The sequence below is a fragment of the Catharus ustulatus genome, chromosome 1 (assembly GCF_009819885.2).
Source record: "Catharus ustulatus isolate bCatUst1 chromosome 1, bCatUst1.pri.v2, whole genome shotgun sequence".
Taxonomy (NCBI): domain Eukaryota; kingdom Metazoa; phylum Chordata; class Aves; order Passeriformes; family Turdidae; genus Catharus; species Catharus ustulatus.
Window position 1 is genome coordinate 35,277,696 of NC_046221.1, and position 20,126 is coordinate 35,297,821.

Here is a 20,126-nt window from a genome sequence, read left to right on the forward strand (position 1 = left end):
AGGTGCCCTTTTTAAGAAAAAGAAAAAAAAAAGGCTGGAATCCTGAAATATATTGCTCTTTGAAATAAAATAAATAAAAGAAAATATCACCAGAGTGTTTCTGAGTATTTATAATAATTTTTTTCCTTTGCTCCATATTAGGTAGAGAAATGGTCATGCAGATAGTAAGCTTGCAATGCATCCCTCACGGACTCACATTATACTTTACATTATCAGCGACCTGAAGTCACTTGTCAGTATTACTACTACTACTGTTTCCAACACTTAATGATTAGCTGAAGTTTATGGAAGCAGTACTATAAGATGAAACAGTTTGGAATGACAGCTGGAACAGGAACTACAACCTCTTCTAGCCACCTCCAATGCACGCTTTCTTAAAAAAAAAAAGTCTTTTATTCTACTCTTTATTACCATTTTAGCTACATGACTACAGTTCTCTGTATGACAGCTGTTACTAATAATTAGCAGTCTGACTTTTTACCTGACTAGTCTCTCATCTAAAGGATACAGTAAGAAGGAAGATACAAAGTTTCATTATCAGATCTTAAAGAATCAGACTTACAAAAGAGTTGAAAACCATTTTTCATAGCTCCAAAACCAGAAAAATAAATCAAGTTGTCACATCTTTGTGAAGTTACAGTAGAATACAGTACAATGCATTTTGAGCAGATACAGAGTTGATATAATTTCAATAGTCAGGGGAAGGGGAAAAAGGATGAAAAGGTTGTATCTGAACACTAACAATGCTTACAACATAGAAGGAACTACACTAGAAATGAAAAAAAAAAATCAGCCAATGTACTTCAGGAAATTAATATCCTGCATACTGAGTTAAACAGAGAGAACTATTATAGCAGCGTAAAGCAATGTATAGTAGTGGAGCCACTAGCAGACTTAGCTCTAGATTACAAGGTGAGAATCTGTATCATACTTCTACTGAAATCAGTGGGAGGACAAATTTGACACAATTCTTGAAAGCTAAATTTAGATCCTGTATTTAGCCAGTAGTATCTTGTGCCAACAGAAGCCAATTTTAAATACGCTTCTGTGATACCGTGTGCTTTAAAATACAGTAATTTCATGACTATAAGGTGCACCCTTTTGACTAAAATTTTGGCCTGAACCCAGAAGTGCGCCTTATAGTCCGGTGCGCCTTACATATGGGCAAAAGTTCGGAAATTTGCCAACCCAGAAGCGTGAGCCGCGAGCTGCGGGGGGAGCAGGCAGGGCCGTGGTTGCCAGGTGGAGGTGGGGCCCGGGGGCCTGTGGCTGCCGCATGGAGGCGGGGCCTCAGCCAGCAACCGCGTCAGGGGAGCCGGCGGCGGATCCTCGCTGCAAAAAAAAAAGTGCGCTTATAGTCCGGTGCGCCTTATATATCAGCAAAAGTTCAGAAATTTGCCAACACCCGGAAGTGCACCTTCTAATCCAGTGTGCCTTATAGTTGTGAAATTACTGTACTTTCATATATACAAAGATGAAGAACCCAATCTTTGCAAAAAGATAATTTTCCTGTCAAGATTAAAAAGAATTAAATAAACACTGATTTTGAAGGTGTTTCCCCATTTGTCCCATGGTCACAAAGAGGTCACAAACCAGGGCAGCATTGAGAACCATGACACAACTTTCTCATGTGGTCCTGCAAGAGATCCTAATCCCAGGCTAAAGCGATTGCTATCTCTAGACAGCATTAGCAGCATAATCTGCATGTGACTATGGGGATGAGAAGTATTTTCTGAAGTCACTTAATACAAAATAACACTATAGTGACTTGCTTCATCAACTCCTTCTTAATGGCTCCTGACTATAAGCTGCAAGTAAATGCTGTAGGCCAATCATATGAAGAAGACAGCACTACTAAGTTGGCATGCAGGCCCATCTGAAAAAGATCAAGAGAAAGAATCTTCTGGGGGCAGAGCTGCAAACAAGCCACTAAAATCTGGCCCTAATGATATGCCCAAAGATTCATCATTTGCAATGTCAGGACAGGATTAAAATCACCACTCTCTCTCTCTATCTTTAGGCTTTACAGACCAAGCAATTTTCAAAATGTAATTCAGTTTGTGAACTTGTTCACAAATGTTAACATCAGGCAACACCCAAATACCTAAAAACACAAGTGGAGCTGTCCGCCAATAACAGCTAGTAAACAGACAGCTCTAAAGAGGACAGATCAGGCATGCTGCTTTCTCTTCCTCCTCCCTATGTCCCACAAACACTTCTCCTTGAAACTCCTGCCAACTCTTTTGCATTGCACAGCAACAGCATAGTGCCTGCCAATTTCTAGAGAGCCGAGCATGCTTCTCCATTTAGTGTTTTGTCTGAAGGCCAACAATGCAGTCAGGACATATAAAAATACCCTTGACTTGATGTGTTAGGTACTGAAAGATGGAAGTAACAAAGTATAACATTAAAGGGTTTTTTCCAACAGACTTAACATCTCCACATTTCTTGCAAGTGCCCATTTTAAACATGATTTGTACAGAGCACTCCTTGGGCTCCACAAATATATTAAGGACTAGAACGTTAAGTCTATTCTTTCCCCCTTATTCAGGATATCCCTCAATCTGTAACTGACAATAGTCACCATGTTATCTGCTTTCAGATAAACCATTAACACCAAAAAAGCCATTTGTATTCATACTAGTGAACTATATGTTACCATATTAACTCTTGTCTTGGCCTTACCATTTTCTCAAGGAACAAAACCCCCTACACCCCCATAACAACTAAAGTTCTTTCAGAATCAAACTATTCATTTTTGTCTTCATAGTCATAGTCAGCCTTACACCAAAAACTTACAGGTAAAAATAAATTACAGACATTTCTAAAAGCTAAATAATTCCCTCAGGAAAATAACATACTTGGCAGAAAGGGATTGAAGAAAACAACATAGAACTAGGTCAGAATTGCCCAACTGATAAGCAGAAAGCCATGCTGTGTTTAAAAAAAGGATAAGAGAGATACATAATTCATCCACAATACAACTTTTCTGTGTTTTTTCTTCTCAGGCTGATTAGCCATCTAGCTTTATAAAATAGAACGAACATTTTGGCTGGGAAACAAGAATCTTGTCTTCTCCATTATATTATTCAGTATCACCTACCTGGATCTGCCTGCTTCCTGTTCACAGCAGAATTCGGATGAAAATTTTGGCTTCTAGTATGTAGTCAAATCCTGCCGTAGTTCACAGTTGAAAATTTTAAAAATTGTTTGTTTTTGCTCATCACTAACACTCATCAGGAAAATAAAGAATTCTCAAAATGCCAAGTACATTAATTTTTAGACTGGATTGTAAAAGTACCAAGATTTTCCCAAATAAAATGAGGTTTCCTCACCTTCTAATTTTAGATGTTTTGGAGAACAAGTCAGCAATAGAAACCACCAGTTATGGTTTTGTTTTCAAAACATTATGTTTCTGGTCTTCTCTGTCACAAATTGAGAAGTCTTCCCTGCTCTATATTATTTCTTACAAGAGACTAAATACTCAGAGATCAATAGTTAGCAACTTTTAAGAATAGACAATTATCACCCACATTCTTCAACTGTTATAAAACCAGACAAATCTCTTTTCTTTTGATAAAGAAATCTTATATTCCTCATTTCATTATCTCCTTTTCAATTAATGAAAAAGCAACAGAACTGCTTAATGACAACCAGTTTTTCCGTAACAGGAAGAAACAGACAGAGGCTAAAGGAATATGAATAACTACATAAAAATGCAACTTTATGACAGAGGTTAAATTAAAAGGACCACTGTACCATATCCCAAGAAAGCTGTTTCTCCAAGTGTAACACAAAAGCATACTCCTAAATCCTAAAAATATCCCTGTAATAACATACTTATCTGTAATGCAATTAAACAACAACAACAAAACAGAATATTGTACATATAGCAAAGAAAAGTAGCTTAGAGCAACAAGGGTACAAACTGGTGACTGAAACTGCAAACAAAGAGACAACTTGTCCAATATGAGGCAAGCTGCTAGTGAAGACTTACCTCCAGAAACTGGGGCATCCATGAAAACTGCTCCCATAGTTTCAGCAGCTTTAGCTAATTCTTTTGAAACTGCTGGATCTATAGTGCTGGAATCTATTAGTAATGAGCCTTTCTTCACTTTCCTAAAATAAAGAATTATTATTATTATTATTATTATCATCATCATCATCATTATTTTCATACTTGCAACTACTACCATGGCACAGACTTCCATGAGCATGACAAATGTACAGACATTTTTTGGTAGTAAACATGAAGTTCTAAACCTTATTAAGCAAGATCTGTTCAGAATTTATATGGTTGATGCAGTTTTGAATCACTCAAAGCCCAATAAAAGTTCAACACAAAAAAGGATGTTCTTCTTAAACACTGCTAAAAAAAGCTAGGAAAAATTTCCATTTACACAAGTTGAGCAGTATATAATATACAGATCACCTAAGATGCATTCTAAGCAACTGTTGATAGAGCCTAAAATTTAATATATAATAGTAAAATGTCCTTTTTATATGTACGGTATCTTAAGTTCTTATCAGAATGGTCTGATTGCAATCTTTTAATCATTCTACAATTTGTTCTACATAAAAACCATAACTAAAACCACAGAAGTCCACTGAAGATTTGAAGTGAAGCATGGAGAAAAATGTTTGCCCACTGACAGCTAGTACATTTAGGCAGATCTGTATTTCACACAGTAGGTCATAGAAAGCTGTGTATCTTGTTAAAAAATAAAATTTTTTGAATTTACAAAAAATTGAACTTTTTTATTGCCCTCCTCAACTGTGTCCTGAGCTTTGTGTGGCTGATCTAATTACCCATCTTCCCTGAAGGGTCTAAGCTACCAATACTTAGACCTGCTCAGTCCTTCTTGAGGAGGAATTAAACTACAGACACTAAGGGCAGGAAGCAACTATTATTCCTATATAGCAAGAAAAACAGAAATCCCTCTCTTCTACTTCCATTTTCTCATCTCTGCATCTTAATATTGTACAATCAATACCTAAAAAGGCATCATTGTTTTTTGATGTTCTACTGTACGTGTTTTCCTTTACCTTATTAACCTGGATAGCTCTAAGAGCCTACATGATTCTCAAAGGTATCCAGTAGCTTTAGTCAGCCTGCCAGGAGCAGTGCACATGTAACCAGAATAGACTTTTAAATTATATTTATTTTTTGATTTAGCATGAGCATTAGAATTCTGCAGACTATGAATTTAAGGATCAGTGGAAACCCCTCCACAAAAGCTAAAAAACACTGTTTCACATTAAAGAAAATCTTTAGGTATTTTTCGTGTAATAAACAGAGAGTAAGAGTAGAAATCAAGAAAGTCTTGTCAGCTATTCTATGTTAATACACTTTAACACCATAAGACACAATGGCGTCTCTTCAGAACATTTAATTTATAGGATTCCAAGTTAAAGAAAATAGTACTTGAGCAAATAATTGTTGCCAGCAAATATTCAAGCTGTACTTGAGTGTAGTACATTACATTATGGCAAAAGAACCAGACAACTAAAAAGGCAGATAATAGTTAACAGTTGCCTGAAACGCACAAAAATTGTTATTCTACTGAAAATAAAATTAAGCCTTTAGCCAAAAGCCATTCAAAAGCAAGCACTGTATGAGAGAACTCATATAATTAGAAATATCAATAGTGACAGAACAGAGAACATTGAATTAAGTGCCCTGAAGGCACACGAAGAATTACAACAATAGCAATCATCAGACAAACCTTGAGTACAAGTGGAAATTCTCCAAACTACAAAAATGTCTTACTTTAGAATTCCATTTGCTCCTGTGTAAACTTCTTTTGCATGGGGACTAGAAGGCAGCATGGTAATAATTCTGTCTGCTCTTTCTGCTACATCTGCCGGGGATTCTGTTACCTTTCAAAGAAAAAAACCCAAACAATATAAACTTACACACTTCCTGAAAAAGAGATGTCAGACATGTTTGATTAGTTTGGTTTTAGTATTCACCGGTCACAACTAAGCCAGGTAAAACATTAAAACACAAGAAAAACCACTCTTCTAATGAAAGTATTGGTTATTTGGATCCAGTAACAGAAAAACTAAAAAAAAAGAAAAGGATCTCCTATCATGCAAGTTTCTCCACAACATCTGCCAAAGGGAATATGCTCTCATCCCATCAACTCATTAATGAATCTTCAATTCAATACAAACCCTGCATCTATACAAAATATTGCTCTACAATGTTTCTAAGGAGGGACAACAGGAAAAGATCACAAAAATCTCATTTTTCCTTGTCTTATATACAGCATTGAAAGAGACCAAGATTGAGGAAAAAAAAATTACTTGATGCATATCTGAGCCTCACTTTAAAAGCAATCGGATAAATTGATGTTTCTCACAATATTACAATTAGCATTTTTAAAATGGAAAATTATCAGATCAAGTATCCTTCTTAAAAAGATCTGAACAATTTTCAAAACACATTATTAGGTGTTAGTTGTTAAATAACCACGCCTAACTTGAAAGGTATATTAGCTCTCTGAAGTCACTTTCAGAGGCAGGTAGTATAGTATCTAAGATACGTACACAACAAATAAAATATTGGCAGCTAAGTTGTGAGTTTCACTTGGAAGGCATTTACCTTAAAATTAAAATTTCTGTACTAGTCTAAATTAATTAATTTCTTTAAAATTGCATTGTTAACACATTCATAGCCCAGGGAAAACAGCAACAAACATACAGTTTATTCTTTTATCTTTAGCTCACAAGGATCATATCTAATTTCAGTCATTTGCAATAAATGCTGAATTATACCTTGAAGGACTTCCGGGATACAGAATAAGAAACTTCTTGATTTTTATTTGACTTCTGAACAAAATAAGGGAAAACTGTAAATGGTCACTGAACAAGCCTCTCGGGGAAAAAAATGCAAAGAAACTGGTATAGAGGGGACTGAGAAACATGCAGATTTTGTTTTGAAAGAATAAGTTAATACTGCACAAAACATCTGGCATACCACACAGTTACAAAAGGAAACACGCTCTAGTCTAAAGAACAAAGGTTACCTGGAATAAACGAGGCAATTATAAGCAGCTAACCTTCTATATCTGATTAGCTGATTTTATGACTTGCCTCCCTGGAGACGAGGGAGCCTCTCTTTAAAAAAGAAGTATGACACCTTAGCCGTTAGCTCTGAGTATCTCTGGTTTGGTTCAGTCTCAATGTGTATTATTAGAGGTGGAGAGAGGAAGTGGGAAATGGGACTTGAATCTATATATGTCTTCTTATTTGAAACTGTGATCTCCAGTATTCTTAGAGGTTTGGAGGCTATCAGCTGAAGACTCAGTGACCCATTTGCATTTTTCAACCAGAAGTTGAAAAATATACTATATTGGGCACACAACTGGAATAGTGTATCAGCCTCAAATTTCTACTTGGCTTCATAGATAGAAGATAGCTGGGTTTTGGTTACAATTTTAAACAATTCTTAAGCAACACAGGTACAAAAAAGATATAGTACAGTAGTAACTTAAACAGAAATTAATAAATTCCATCCATGTCTTTCAAAATAATAAGACGCCTTTTACATGAAGACAATGAGATTAAAAAATGTACACAGACTGGGACACTACTTCTACAACCATACAAAGGAAAAATTTTCTGCTATCTCAAAGTACAGTAATTTCACGAATACAAGCCACACCATTTTGACTAAAATTTTGCTCCCACATCGGAAATGCGGCTAACACTCAGGAGCGGTTAATATGTGAATAATTTTCTGACATTTACAACCCCAGAAACGCCAGCCAGGGTGCCGAGCTGAGCACCTGCCAGTAAAAGCCAGCATTTCGCGATTGTTACAAATTGTTACTCTGTTGCCCTGGCTCCCTGCAGGCAGCACAAGGGGCGGGGAGAGAGGCAGGAAAGTTCTCTTCTTCCCTCCTCTGCCGCAGCCCGGGGGAGAGACGGGGGGGTCGCGTGCCGCCATCCCTGTGGCTCGGGGAGGAGGCAGGGGCTCCATGCTGCCATTGCCGCGGCCTGTGGGGTAAGTGGGGGGCTCCTGTCCCTGCCTGCCGCGGCAGGAGCAGGCAGGCTCTGTCCCTGCCCGCTGCCGCTGCCGTGGGAGCGGGGCTGCTCCATCCCTGCCTGCCACCACGGGGCAGCGCCAGGCCAGGGCAAGTGAGCCCAGAGGCGGCGGCCGGCCCCGAGTGGCCCCGCCGAGCAGCAGCGCCGGGCTGGGCCACCTGGCCCCGTCGGCAGCCCCGAGTGGGCCGAACCTGCACAGCCCGAGCCAAGCCAGTAAAGCCCGCCCTGCCGCGGTTCTGTTACTAATTGGCAACTTTGTTGCATGCAGGTCCTCGCTCCGAATGACAGAGCGGCTTATACTCAGGTGCGGCTTATTTATGGGCAAAGAATGAAATGTTTGCCAACACCCAGAGATGTGGCTTATAGTCCATGCGGCTTGCATTCATGAAATTACTGTAAGTATCAAAACAAAGCGGGAATCAAAAGCGCTTGGCCTTTTGATACTGTTAACAAATGTGAATAATATTACCTGAAAAAATCTACGTACTTGGTTCAATAAGCAGCATTTAAAATCTTAATTTTATTTGGGACTTTCTGTCTCAGAAACAAAGCTGAATGATTTGAAAGCTATTATAAAACATCAAGCATTTGAAATAATTAAGAATATGGGCATAACTTTAAAAAACAGAACAAATGCTAATTGTTGATTACCAACATAGACTATACTAGCTTAGAATAGCAGCCCACCAAGGTCTGATACTTTTTCAGTTCAAGTAAACTTTTGCAGTATGCAACTGGATAGGAGAGACTTTTCTGCATACTATAGGTTGCTGGTACTGCCCTTCAATATGTGCATCTGCTTGTATTTGTTCCAAACTGCTTCCCTATTTTTTTTTACTTATATTTACAGTAAGTAAATTAATTATTGTTGGCCTGAAACGCCATTCTTACTGCACACTAAAGAAAGCTCTATTTCTATGATGCTTTATGCATCAGGTGACCCCAGTAACGTTCTCAGTGTTCTAAATCTGAGATAGGATTTAGATACAAAGACCTTTAAACTGAAGCCTGACACACAGTTACTCCACTGTGTGAGCCTTCCAACTTTCTCCAAGTTTCACCCCAAGTGGTTCCTATATGCTCACGCTCAGCGAGTTTTCCTCTTACTATTCACCACCAGCAGGTGGGCGGCTGCTTTCTGACGTTGTTTACTTCAGTGGCTAAAGAAAGTGAAGTCACAGATTGTGCAGACTTATGGTCAAACATCCTGCATCCGCTATATACCTTGGGAGCAGCACTGGCCTTAAACAATGGACATTTGATTAGGTTTACTGTCTCTTGGGGTCATTTCACCCCTCTAATACTCCTGATGGTTTTACCCTTAGAGCCAGATCAAAGAGAAAGCAGCCCTTAGAGCCCAATGTTCCTTCTACAGCAGTTTCTACAAGGCCCCATGGACCCACAAGTTTTCAACTCCTGAAAAAAGTGTTGGAGTAGGATTTACACCTATAGATCAAGAAGAGGAAATTATGTTCACATATTTTCTTTAAGTGTGTTTTATTTGTATCTAAGCCTACTCATGTATTCTCTTAGTGATTTATGATCTTAAAACATACTTTGGACTTTATTTTTAAAGGCATCACAGTTCACCTTTATTATCACATGTTAAGTCTTGCAGTGAATGCCAAGGATTCCATTACAGAGGCAAAAAGCTATCAACATGGGTAGCCACAGAAAAGATCCAACTGCAGAACACGAATTAAAAATACAACCAATAGTTCAAAACAGTCTCTTCCATTTGCCTGGTCTTACTTAAGACAGGTCTGGTTCATGCCTGAGGGTCTTGGCTGTTTTAACAAAATAAGAGCAGGAGGCAGGAAAAGAGGTGAAAAGCTTACTTTCCCACTTAAGGTCAAGATTCTGTAATTATTAAAGGGGAGCTGCAATTAATTACTAACAGGCGTGTGGTATCATTTTATCTTTTAGGAATCTTGATGTTACCTCATTATTTAAAACATCTGCAATTAGTTTTAACAGATTAGACTTTCAAGGCACACAGTTCCTCTGTCTGGATCTACCTATAATTTCCTTGCCACTGCTGAAAAATTCCCTTCTATCCTCTACATAATGCTACATGAGAGGTTTATTTTTGCACTGCATGCCTTTTTTTTTGGTTTAAGCACACATCCATCTGCCCACAACTGTCTAAATTGTGACAGCTTTGAAGTATGTCAAAACCATTCAGATGTGTAACAGACACATAGAAATGACACAACCACCTGAGAGAATGGGGTTCTGAGGGTATTAACAGATTAAGAAAAGCAATAGGACTGGCTGGAACAGGGCCAAGATTTTGCAGGGTATACGACAGGAAGGTAAAGCTCCCTAATGCAATCCATTTCCTTCCCTCCTTTTTCCTTTTCATTCCTTCCTCTTCTCTCACCATATCCTTCCTCACCTCCAAGAGAATAAGCACTTAAATAATTAGATTTTTCCCCTGCCCCTGAGGACTACACCTTGAAGCAGCAGGAAAGCTCATATGTCCCTATACCCCTTATAGCTACGCCAGCAGGAATTTTTAACAAGGGTCATTTAACCTGAAAAGGTCAAAGTAGGAACCAGATGAAAAGCAGCCTACTAGCCATCTAGACCTGGGGGAGAAGGAAGCAGGAGAAAGCAGGAGGTGAAAGAACAGGCCATCAACCTACTCTCATAAAAAGTGTGGGGGGGAAAAAAGACAGCTAGAGAAGTCTGACAAGGTAGCAATTCTGGCTAACAGCAAGAAAATTATTTGGGATAGAATCATACCTTGCCTCTAACTGAAACCTCACAGATTCAGATTGTATTCATTGTGCTGTTTCAGTTCTGATTGTGATCTTAACCAAGAAAGAAACCCAGACGATTTAGTTGCCTTGCATGTAGGAACCATTCAACACACACAGTTATTGCTGGAATAAAGTTTATTACTATACCTGAGCACCCAAGTCTTGAAATTCTTTGCAAGCTTCTGGGAAGACATCATACACAATAACTGGATATCCATGTTTTACCAGGTTTTTTGCCATTGGATTTCCCATGTTACCCAGCCCAATGAATCCAACTGGGGTTTTGGAAGCCATAGTCCTAGAACACACTGATTTCAAAACAATAAAGATCAATATATTTGCATTTTAGACTAATGTACAATAATGACATAATAAAAGCTACCACATAATCTGTTTTCAATTATTTTAACAGCTTTATGCTTAAAAACTGTGCAAATGTGAATCCTATTTTACATAACTTAAACCTTATAGTGCACATTGGGCCACAAATACTATCCCACAATGATTTTTCTTCTACCAAAGAAAATTATTGCAATTAGGAAAATGTGGGCGTTTCAAAAAAATACAGTACTTAAAACTAAGATCCGAGAAGAGCACAAATGTAGACTTAAAATATGCAGGATTGTCTGTGTTTTATTATGTGTCTAAATTCTAAACTGGATATGCAAAGTCCAATTTTATATATATATTGCAGACTCTTTATTTGCAATTTTGCTTGCAGCCATGGGATATAGCACGTGTTCTCTAGAAACAGACAGAGGCTGCCACTTTACTTCATGCAGCCCCTTACAGATTCTTCTGATCCTGCAATCAGATACAAGCCACTAACCAAAAGATGAAATTTCCAAAGTAAATCATGGCAAATCCTTTAAGCCATGCAACCACAGTTTAAATACTGAAAACTAGAACAAAATACAGTATAAAAAACAATTACAAAGTCTTTGCAGGAATAACCTCTGTATTCTATTTACCATACTACCAAGACAGAACTATAAATACTAACCTATAATGTGTGGAAAACACTACAGTTTCAGTCAGTTACCTTTTCCCAGTAGTTAGTGAGCATCAGATTCTGGATAGGAGCAGCATTGCAGGCATTCATCTACTGCAATCACTATCTCATCACTCTAAACACTCCTAATCCAAAGGCAGTACAATTTGACAGTGACTAGATTTTTTTGCCAATTACATAAAATATTTTCTCCTTTACGACAAAGGAAAAAGTTATGCAGAATAAACACTACTAGGCAGACAGAAACAAGGCTAACTACAGAAATACTGTAGTTCTTAAGTGCACATACAGAAAATGTGCCTAAGCTGGATCGAGACTCTAAGAGGTCTCAGTGCTTAGCAAAGAATCCTCTCTAGGCCAATAACACTTGATTAATCATTTTAAAGTCTTTCTGACTTTAAGCTCCTTCTTAGCCAGCAATGGTTATGCTCTTTCATCTGCAGCACTGTTTTGGAAGTGCCACATTTAATAAATCAGGTTTGTTGAGAGAACTTTGGTCTGAGACAGTTTCCACATATGCCTGCAGCAATTACATAGCTAGAGAAGTAGCACAACTCAAAATAAATGTGCACTGGGAAAATGCTTAGTGAAAACTGAGATAAGTCAGGAAAAGAGCCCACTGCTTTTTAAAGAAGTGCTACATGTCAAACCAGGGAACAAATGAACAAAGAGCCCAAACCAGCTTCATCAGCCATAACAATCATCTTGGAGTCTTCTTCTCATTGTTTCTATGATTCAGTTTTCCCCAGTCCCTCACTTGCACTAATCTAAAATTGCTCTTTAGTTAGCCCAAAGCTTCCCACTTCCTGAGGAGCTTCAAGCCCTGGTTTTAAGCATCTTTCTTTCTCTAGCCCTTAATACTAGAAGATCTTATTTACCTTGACTTCAGTAAAGCTTTCAGAACAGCCTCCACTTGTATCCCAGCAGCCCAATGAGGAAAGTATGGACTGGACTGGACTGGACTGCAAAACTGCCTGAAGGAAGAAATACTATCTGGAGTGTTGGACTCAAATAACAGTGGTCAGTAGTTCAAAGACTAGGAACAGTTTAGTTACACATGATGTTCCTCATGGGTCAACACTGAAGCTGTTTAAAAGTTCCATCAATGACTGATAATTAAATATAAGCACCCTCAGCAACATCATGTGTGACACCAAACTGGGGGGAACGTCTGAAAAATGCCAGGGCAAGGCTACCATTCAGAAAGACTGGAGAAATAGCAAGCAGTTCAACAAAGACAAATATGTCCTGTACTTGGGGCAGGGGATGTCACTGCAGGCTGTTGACTGGTTAGATAGCTCTGCAGAACCTGTGGATTCCCATCAACTGGAAGCTGAGCATGAGTCAGTAGTGCATCCTTGCAGCAAAAGGTTAATGACATTCTGCTCTGCATCAGCAAGAGTAGACCCAGGAGGCCAAAGAAACCAGTCATTCTTCTACACAGGAAATACACAGGAGATGTGATCAGACTGCAGTAAACATCAAATAATATGACGAAGGAGCAGGAGAATACGGCCTATGAGCGGAGACTAAGAGAACTGTCTTTACTGAGCTTGGGAGAAACAAAGGTTGTGGTCTTCTACGATCTATGGAGTGGGAAGAAAGAAGAGTTACAGAGCAAGTGAAGCTGAACTCTTCACAGAGGCACACTATGATAGGACACAGGACAATGGGGAAAAGCTGCAGGAAGGGAAATTCTGGCTGTAAATAAGAAAAGCATCCCTGATAAGGAAAAATGATTCTGCACTGTAACAGGCAATGCAGAGAAGGAAGGAACCTCCATCCTTCTAGCAACCTTAGAGCACCATGAGCAACCTAAGCTAGCTTTTAAGATTAAAGGGTTTTGGAAGCCTTGCTTCCAAACCTCGGTTTTCTTTGTTTCTATGAATTCCAAGTAACCTTATCAGAAGAATAATTTTGACTACCATATCTAGGCTCATTCTTGTAGAATCTCCACTTTTATCCTGATCTTTTCTCACACTATCTTACATGAAAACTTTCTTGATACCTTTCTCTGCTATCAGTGCTGACACCAGCTGTGATGCCTGTCATTCAGAAAAGCCTAAAAGATCCATCCATGATCTGCTTAAATCCCAGTGATTCATCCATCCATCCATCCATCATATCTGAGATCTCAGCTGCTTCAGAACCTGGTCACCTGCCTCAACAGACATAATTTTGCCTTGATCTTCATGTTGGGAGTTGAAAAGGACATTTTGCCCATGCTACTTTCACTCCTTCTCTGCAACCTGCCTGCTTTTTCTCTACAATGTCACGTAAGACTGCTTTGCTTTGATGACTTTTCATGACTGTCATCACATCTTAATATTAAGACTTCAGCTGGTAATTAGACTGCAGAGACATGCCTATTGTCAACATGCACTTTTATTGTGCCTCTAAGGCAGCTAGCTCTTCACAAGGTAAATATCCATGAAATGAACACATTCTTCTACTGTAAGGCCTTCCTTAAAAATTGTCATTTTGTACTAGTCCCAGAAAGGCATGGAAAAAGTTAGGCTGTGATACAAGAAAACTTCCTGACCAGTACTATTAAGTTTTTTCTCATTGTATTCTATTATTTCTCCTTTTGTCTGTCTCTGTTAATTTTTTTTGTCTCAGTTCATGAATCAGAGACCACTTTCTGTTACATGCTAAAACATACTCAAATCCATGGGAATTGGGACCTGTTAGAGAAGTAGTCCAATTCCTGAGGCAGTTTCTGACTTTATTTTGGTTTAACTTTTCACAGCCCAGTGTTATATAAGACACTTCAAAATTAAATAATTTGAAAAATCTTCAGATCTCCAGGTACTCAAACACAGGAAAATTGGTTTAGAGGACTGATTAAATTAGTTCGCAGATCAAATAGAGATGATTTCAATTAAATTTGAACTAACTAAATTTAGATGCGTGGAATGCTTTTAATGACTACTTAAGACTGGAGATATGCCAAAAAGAGGATGTTTTAAAAGACAAGAACTTTCATGTTTTCCCATTAGATGAACCTCCACATGTGATTTCACAGAATGTGATGTCCAGCTTGCATATGCTGGCACTTTTTAGAACCTGATATGTAGCATAAACTCAGTTTTGAAATGACTGTGTAATTCAAACATCTAAGGACTGATATTCCACAAACCCACATCACGTACGCTAACTAATCCCATCAATAGCATAAGCATTTGGTGAAACTGTCCCTGTGGTATTGAGCACACTTTACTTCAACCATAAAATCCACAGTGACCTGCTGCAATCACATGGTTGGAAAAATTCCCAGTCCACACTCAACTTCTAAGAGAGGGCAGAACATCAGAAGTAGGAGCAACAGGATCTACTTTTAAAATAATCACCGATACCATGTGCAACTAATTCTCTTTCCCTGGGAACAGAACCAGCAATACAGATTAATCTGTTAATCAAGCTAATTGTGAGCAAAAACAGCTACAGCTAGACTGACTCCAACGAAATTGGACTTTTCCCACAAGATTCTCCATTATTCTCTTCAGGGAATATGTGCTTGCAGATCCTCATGCCCATAAAAACTCAACTGATGAGGAGAACCAATTATGACACTCTCACCAAATTCGGGGCTTATGGTCAATACAGATCAAACACAGATTTTTTTGCTTTGAAAAGTCAGCCTACAATACAAATCTTTGCCTAATCTTCAATGTCACAAGAATTTTACCTTAAAAACTATTTAATTTAAAAATCAGCAAGAGTTTATGAATATCTTGAATGCTTTTTCTTGAACAAAATGCAACTGTTAGAAGAGTAACTTCAGAAATGCACAGATTGCAATCTTGTCTTTAGAATACCTTGTCTGTCAATGACCTAAAACTTGTCTTTTCAAGTTTTATATAAAAAGATACTGAAAGCAGTTTTCTTTTAAAACTGAATGATGACAAGTTCAGATAATTTCAGATGTTTACATTTCATTTTGCGCTATCTCCCAAAGTAATGAGTCTTACAGTTTTAAGAATGAATTCCAGCTCCAGTGCTGCCCTGATTTCACCGCAAATACTTCACTGCACAAACACTATAATATGCAGAACTGAGGACATCTCTTTGTGTTCAAACAAAAGGGGGACTAATAGCTGGGTAGAACAACAGACAGCAGACCTGGAAAAAATCCAATGTGCTTGTACTCTAACTGGCCAAGAACAGGACTGAGAAACAGATAACTCCCAAAATATAATTTCAACTATATTACTTAATTCTTGGCTTTATAAAATTTATTTTGAACTATATTCACCAAATGGCACAAGGGTAAGAGTCCACACAGTCCCGTCTCATAAGAGCTTCCTAATCAGAGTGGTTGCAGTTCATATTAATAGTCTTGATCTCTCTGGATGAGTAAAACTTCACCTCTTTTCCAATATGTGAGATTTAACAGGATCATGGGAAGATGTCCAGAGCAAACTCAGCTACTGAAGTTGCTGGGTTTGCTTGGGGCTTTATGAGAAAATACACGTCTCACTTTGACAAGGAGAAGGAAACATGATGACAATTCAATATGAGCCACTAAATGAAAGATTTCCCCACTGATTTAGCATCTGAAGTTCTGGTACAAGCACAACAGAAGACATCATCCCTTCTCTCCTTCCTACTTTGAAAGAAAGGATCAGAGTGAGCTTCTGTGTTATGTGCAGACTTCTCTATGTAATTTATTAAACCTCTATGGAAACTAGATCCTGGGAGGGAACTATATGAAGAAATATAGAAGTTAAAGAGGTCAGCTGTACATGGGTAGAATCGTTCTGCTCCTAGAAGTTTTGCCAATGGAATTTAAATTGTCCCATGGTCATTGACTTTTAAAGGTTATGCAATGATTTGGAGAAGTGCACTCTGCCAAAATAATAATTTAAGAAGATTACAATACTCTAAATTTGGCCAGCTTTACATTGGAAACATCCCAATTGCTTTTTCTTGCCTCTGTAAAGGTCTGCTGAACAAAACCAGAGATGTTATCTTGCAACACTCAGAGTCTTCTTATACATAATTTTTCTTATCTGTACCTATACCTCATTAAATGCTTGTTAATACATTACAGAGAAAACCATATAGTAAGTACTTTCATCTGAGTATCAAGTGTACACTTGATCCCTTAATTAAGTAATGTGCTGGACTTCTGAGCAGCAGGTCCTCTGTCATAATCCTTGTTTAGTAATCAATGTTTCTCTGCACCAGACCATAGAGTCATTCAACGTTTCAGAGCTTCTGCATCAGCAAAAGCACCGTTAAACCAGCAAAAGTACTATTTCACTATTTACTGAATGGGTCCCCTCCACTCCAACAAAATTACTTGTTAGAAGATTTCTGTTGTCTAGCACATTACTATCTTCCTTGATGAACAGCTCCCTCAGCTGATTAATCTTCATTCACCAGAAAGTCTTCTTTTCTCAGCTACCATAATTCATTAACTGCCTCTTCATCCCCCAACCCCAGCCCCCCAGCAGTCCCTAGGAGGGATTTTTCCATATCCATCAAAAATATATTTTTAAGTAAGGTCATATAAACCGTCTCCATGAAGCACCTTTGTCAGTGCCTGCCAGCTGCAGAACACAAGACTACATAGTCTGTGTCCAACTGGCTAATGCACAAATGTACACATCCAAGATGCTCCTCCAAAATCTGCTCTCAGCTCCTTATTTCCCCCCTAGACAATTTAGCAATCTCTAGTATAAACATACAGAAAAACCAAACCATCATGGTCTGCACCAGCTGCAAAGAGCAACTGACCAAGAAACCAAGGAGTATTCAGTAAGAGAAGGAAGACAGTCTGCTTGCTAACCAAGCTGTGGTGTTGGACAGTTCTCAGAGCTGGCAGAATTCCTTCACTGGGATAGCATTTCACTCAGGACAGATGATGAAATCACTACTCAAAACCCAACTGTCAGACCTATCAAAACTAAAGAACAGAATGGCAAACTTAACAAACGCATTAGAGATGGGGAAGCCGCGACACATAAGCAATAGAGCTTAGCGGTGAAGAAGGATTAATGCTTAGACCTTCATCCCATAAAGACTTCTCAGAGTCAAGAGCACTTTCAGCACAGTCACTACTGACTAAGTCAGAGCTTAAATGCTGTTGAGTGAAATTCTGTTCTATGGAAGTTTCTTGGAAGATTCACAATTTCTCCTTAGACTTTGTTACATTTTCTTGCTCAAGTCTATAGGCAAACTGTACTTGTCAACTTTAAGGGCCAGTGTTTGGTCGCTTTTCACACCTACGCTCACCACCAAGAAATAAGATCCTCACCATCTGCCCTACACTAAACGTGATCATTTGGAAATCGACCATGACAGTGGATTTCAAAGCTCTTACAGAAATACCTGACAGTAACCATGCACAGAAAGTTCAAAAATCCTTGAAAGTTATTGCTTTCAATTGTGGTATCACAAACACATAAATAGATCTCCTTTATTTAACTTTACTAGCACGAGACCAGCATGCCTGCTGCACCTGAGTTATTACTTATCACCACATCAGAACCGCAAGGACAAAAAAACGACTGGTGGAAAAGAGACAGTGGAGCAAAAAGAGCACTGAAAGATAACACCAAAATTGTCAAACATTTCTCATTCATTAGTTTAAGTGAGGTTTAAAGGGGAGTTACAAAGATTTTAAAGCTACTTACTTAAAAGTAATTTAGTAATTCCTAAACTACTTTGTTAAGTGTCAAGATTTTAGAACCATATACCATTTAAAAGAATCTATTTCTTCCACTTTTTCCTCCCACTCGATAAAACCTTGACCTATGTGTTGGGAGCCTAACACACTACCAGACTGCAATCAAAATGACACTGAAAAGACTACTGAAAGTTTATTTTTAATCATTTACATCAGCAATTAAATTTCTCAGGAACAGCTGTGTGATTTTTTAGGACTCTGGAAAGGGAAAACGTCAAGGTCCACACAAGATACATTCTTCCTTTGCTTGCACCAACAGGACATCTGCAGTGCTTACTCCTTCCACTATCCATGAGCCAAGCACAGGTGAGCACCAGTGCCTGCAGAGCCGAGTGCCGCTGGATCTACCTTCAGTTTAAAGAAAATAATCGGATGCAAAGATCGAGAAGGCTGAACAGCCCAAACCTAGCTCACAGGTACGGCAGACATGTCACTGCTAGCACAGGAAGCATTTGTGGGCTCTGATGATTTCCAGGCACGCTATTTTGAGCAAATGAGTGAACACGTTTATTAAGCCAAGCCGCTCCGAAGCTCCGGTGGAGCCCCGAATAAGGCGGCAGCGGTAGCGCGCCGTGCCCGCCGGGGGGTCCGTCACCGGGGACCGCACAGGGAGGCGGCTCCGGAGCCGCACCGGCTCGGAGGGCCCGCGGCCGCCAAGGGCGGCGCGGCAGCTGCGCGCCCTGGGAGAGGCCCGGCCTTTCCCCGCCCGGCCGGCAGAGCGGGGCCACCGGAGCCGAGGGAAGGTCCTTACCCATCACCCGCCGGTGCCAGCGCCACCAGCCCGCAGGTCCCCTGCGCACCACCGCCGCGGCCATGCTGCGCCCCCGTGCCGAGTGACCTCCGGCCCGCCGCCGCCCGCCGCCGCCGCCCGCGCGCCGCGAGCGGCAGCCGCCGCAGCCAATCACGAGCGGCGCTCGGCGGGGCACAGCCAATGGGAGCGCGCAGCGTCCTCCCTGCGGGCGGCGGCCCCGCTCACCGCCCCGTGACGGAGGGGCCGGAGCGCGGGGCGGGGCGGGGGCCGGGCCCGCTCCGGGGCACCTCATTGGGGCGGTGGGACACTCTACCCCGCTGCCCGCCGCTCCCGGGAAGGCGTTTCTTTCCGGCTCTGCTTGCCTGTGCCTGCCCGCTGCCACTTCGTCTTCCTGCTTTGCTGCCGGGGGAGGAGGCTTGGCTGAAGCGGGAGAGGGACGGAGCGCCGGCGTTTTGGCGGACGCAGCTTGTGTTGCGCCCTCGGGACGAGGGAAAAAGCCGTCTTGCACTGTTTTGTCGAGCCAGGCAAATAAGAGTTGGCGCTTGTTGGGGGTTGGAATTAGATGATCTTCAAGGGCCCCTTCCAACGCAAACCATTCTGTGATTCTGTGACTGGCTTCGTCATGGTGCGGGTTTAACCCCTCCAAACACCCTCCAAGCCGCTCCATCACTGCCCCTCCTCGGCTGGACAGGGGAGAAAATACAGTGAGAGGCTGGTGGGTCGAGGTAAGGAGAGGAGAGAGTGCTCACCAGTTACTGTCTTGGGCCAAACAGGCTCAGCTTGGGAGAAATTAATTTAATTTGTTATCAGTGACATTACAGTAGGATAATGAGAAATAAAAACTAGGTCCTA

The 20,126-nt window shown here is 40.1% G+C and overlaps 1 protein-coding gene across 2 annotated transcripts in view; it reads right to left on the bottom strand.

Moving 5' to 3' along the window:
* Positions 1 to 19,385, bottom strand: part of HIBADH (3-hydroxyisobutyrate dehydrogenase) — an 86,826-nt gene extending 67,441 nt beyond the window's left edge. Inside the window, exons 1-4 of one of the 2 annotated variants that reach the window (XM_033069040.2) lie at positions 19,275 to 19,385; positions 10,965 to 11,125; positions 5,771 to 5,880; positions 3,998 to 4,119 (exon numbers count right to left, since the gene is read on the bottom strand). In XM_033069040.2, coding sequence (XP_032924931.1) covers positions 3,998 to 4,119; positions 5,771 to 5,880; positions 10,965 to 11,125; positions 19,275 to 19,338 — 457 coding nt within the window. In that variant the 5' untranslated portion in view covers positions 19,339 to 19,385. Of the gene's footprint in view, positions 1 to 3,997; positions 4,120 to 5,770; positions 5,881 to 10,964; positions 11,126 to 12,707; positions 12,725 to 19,274 lie in introns of those variants that run through there. The other variant, XM_033069049.2, reaches the window with a different exon arrangement.
* Between the last annotated feature and the right edge of the window lie 741 nt (positions 19,386 to 20,126).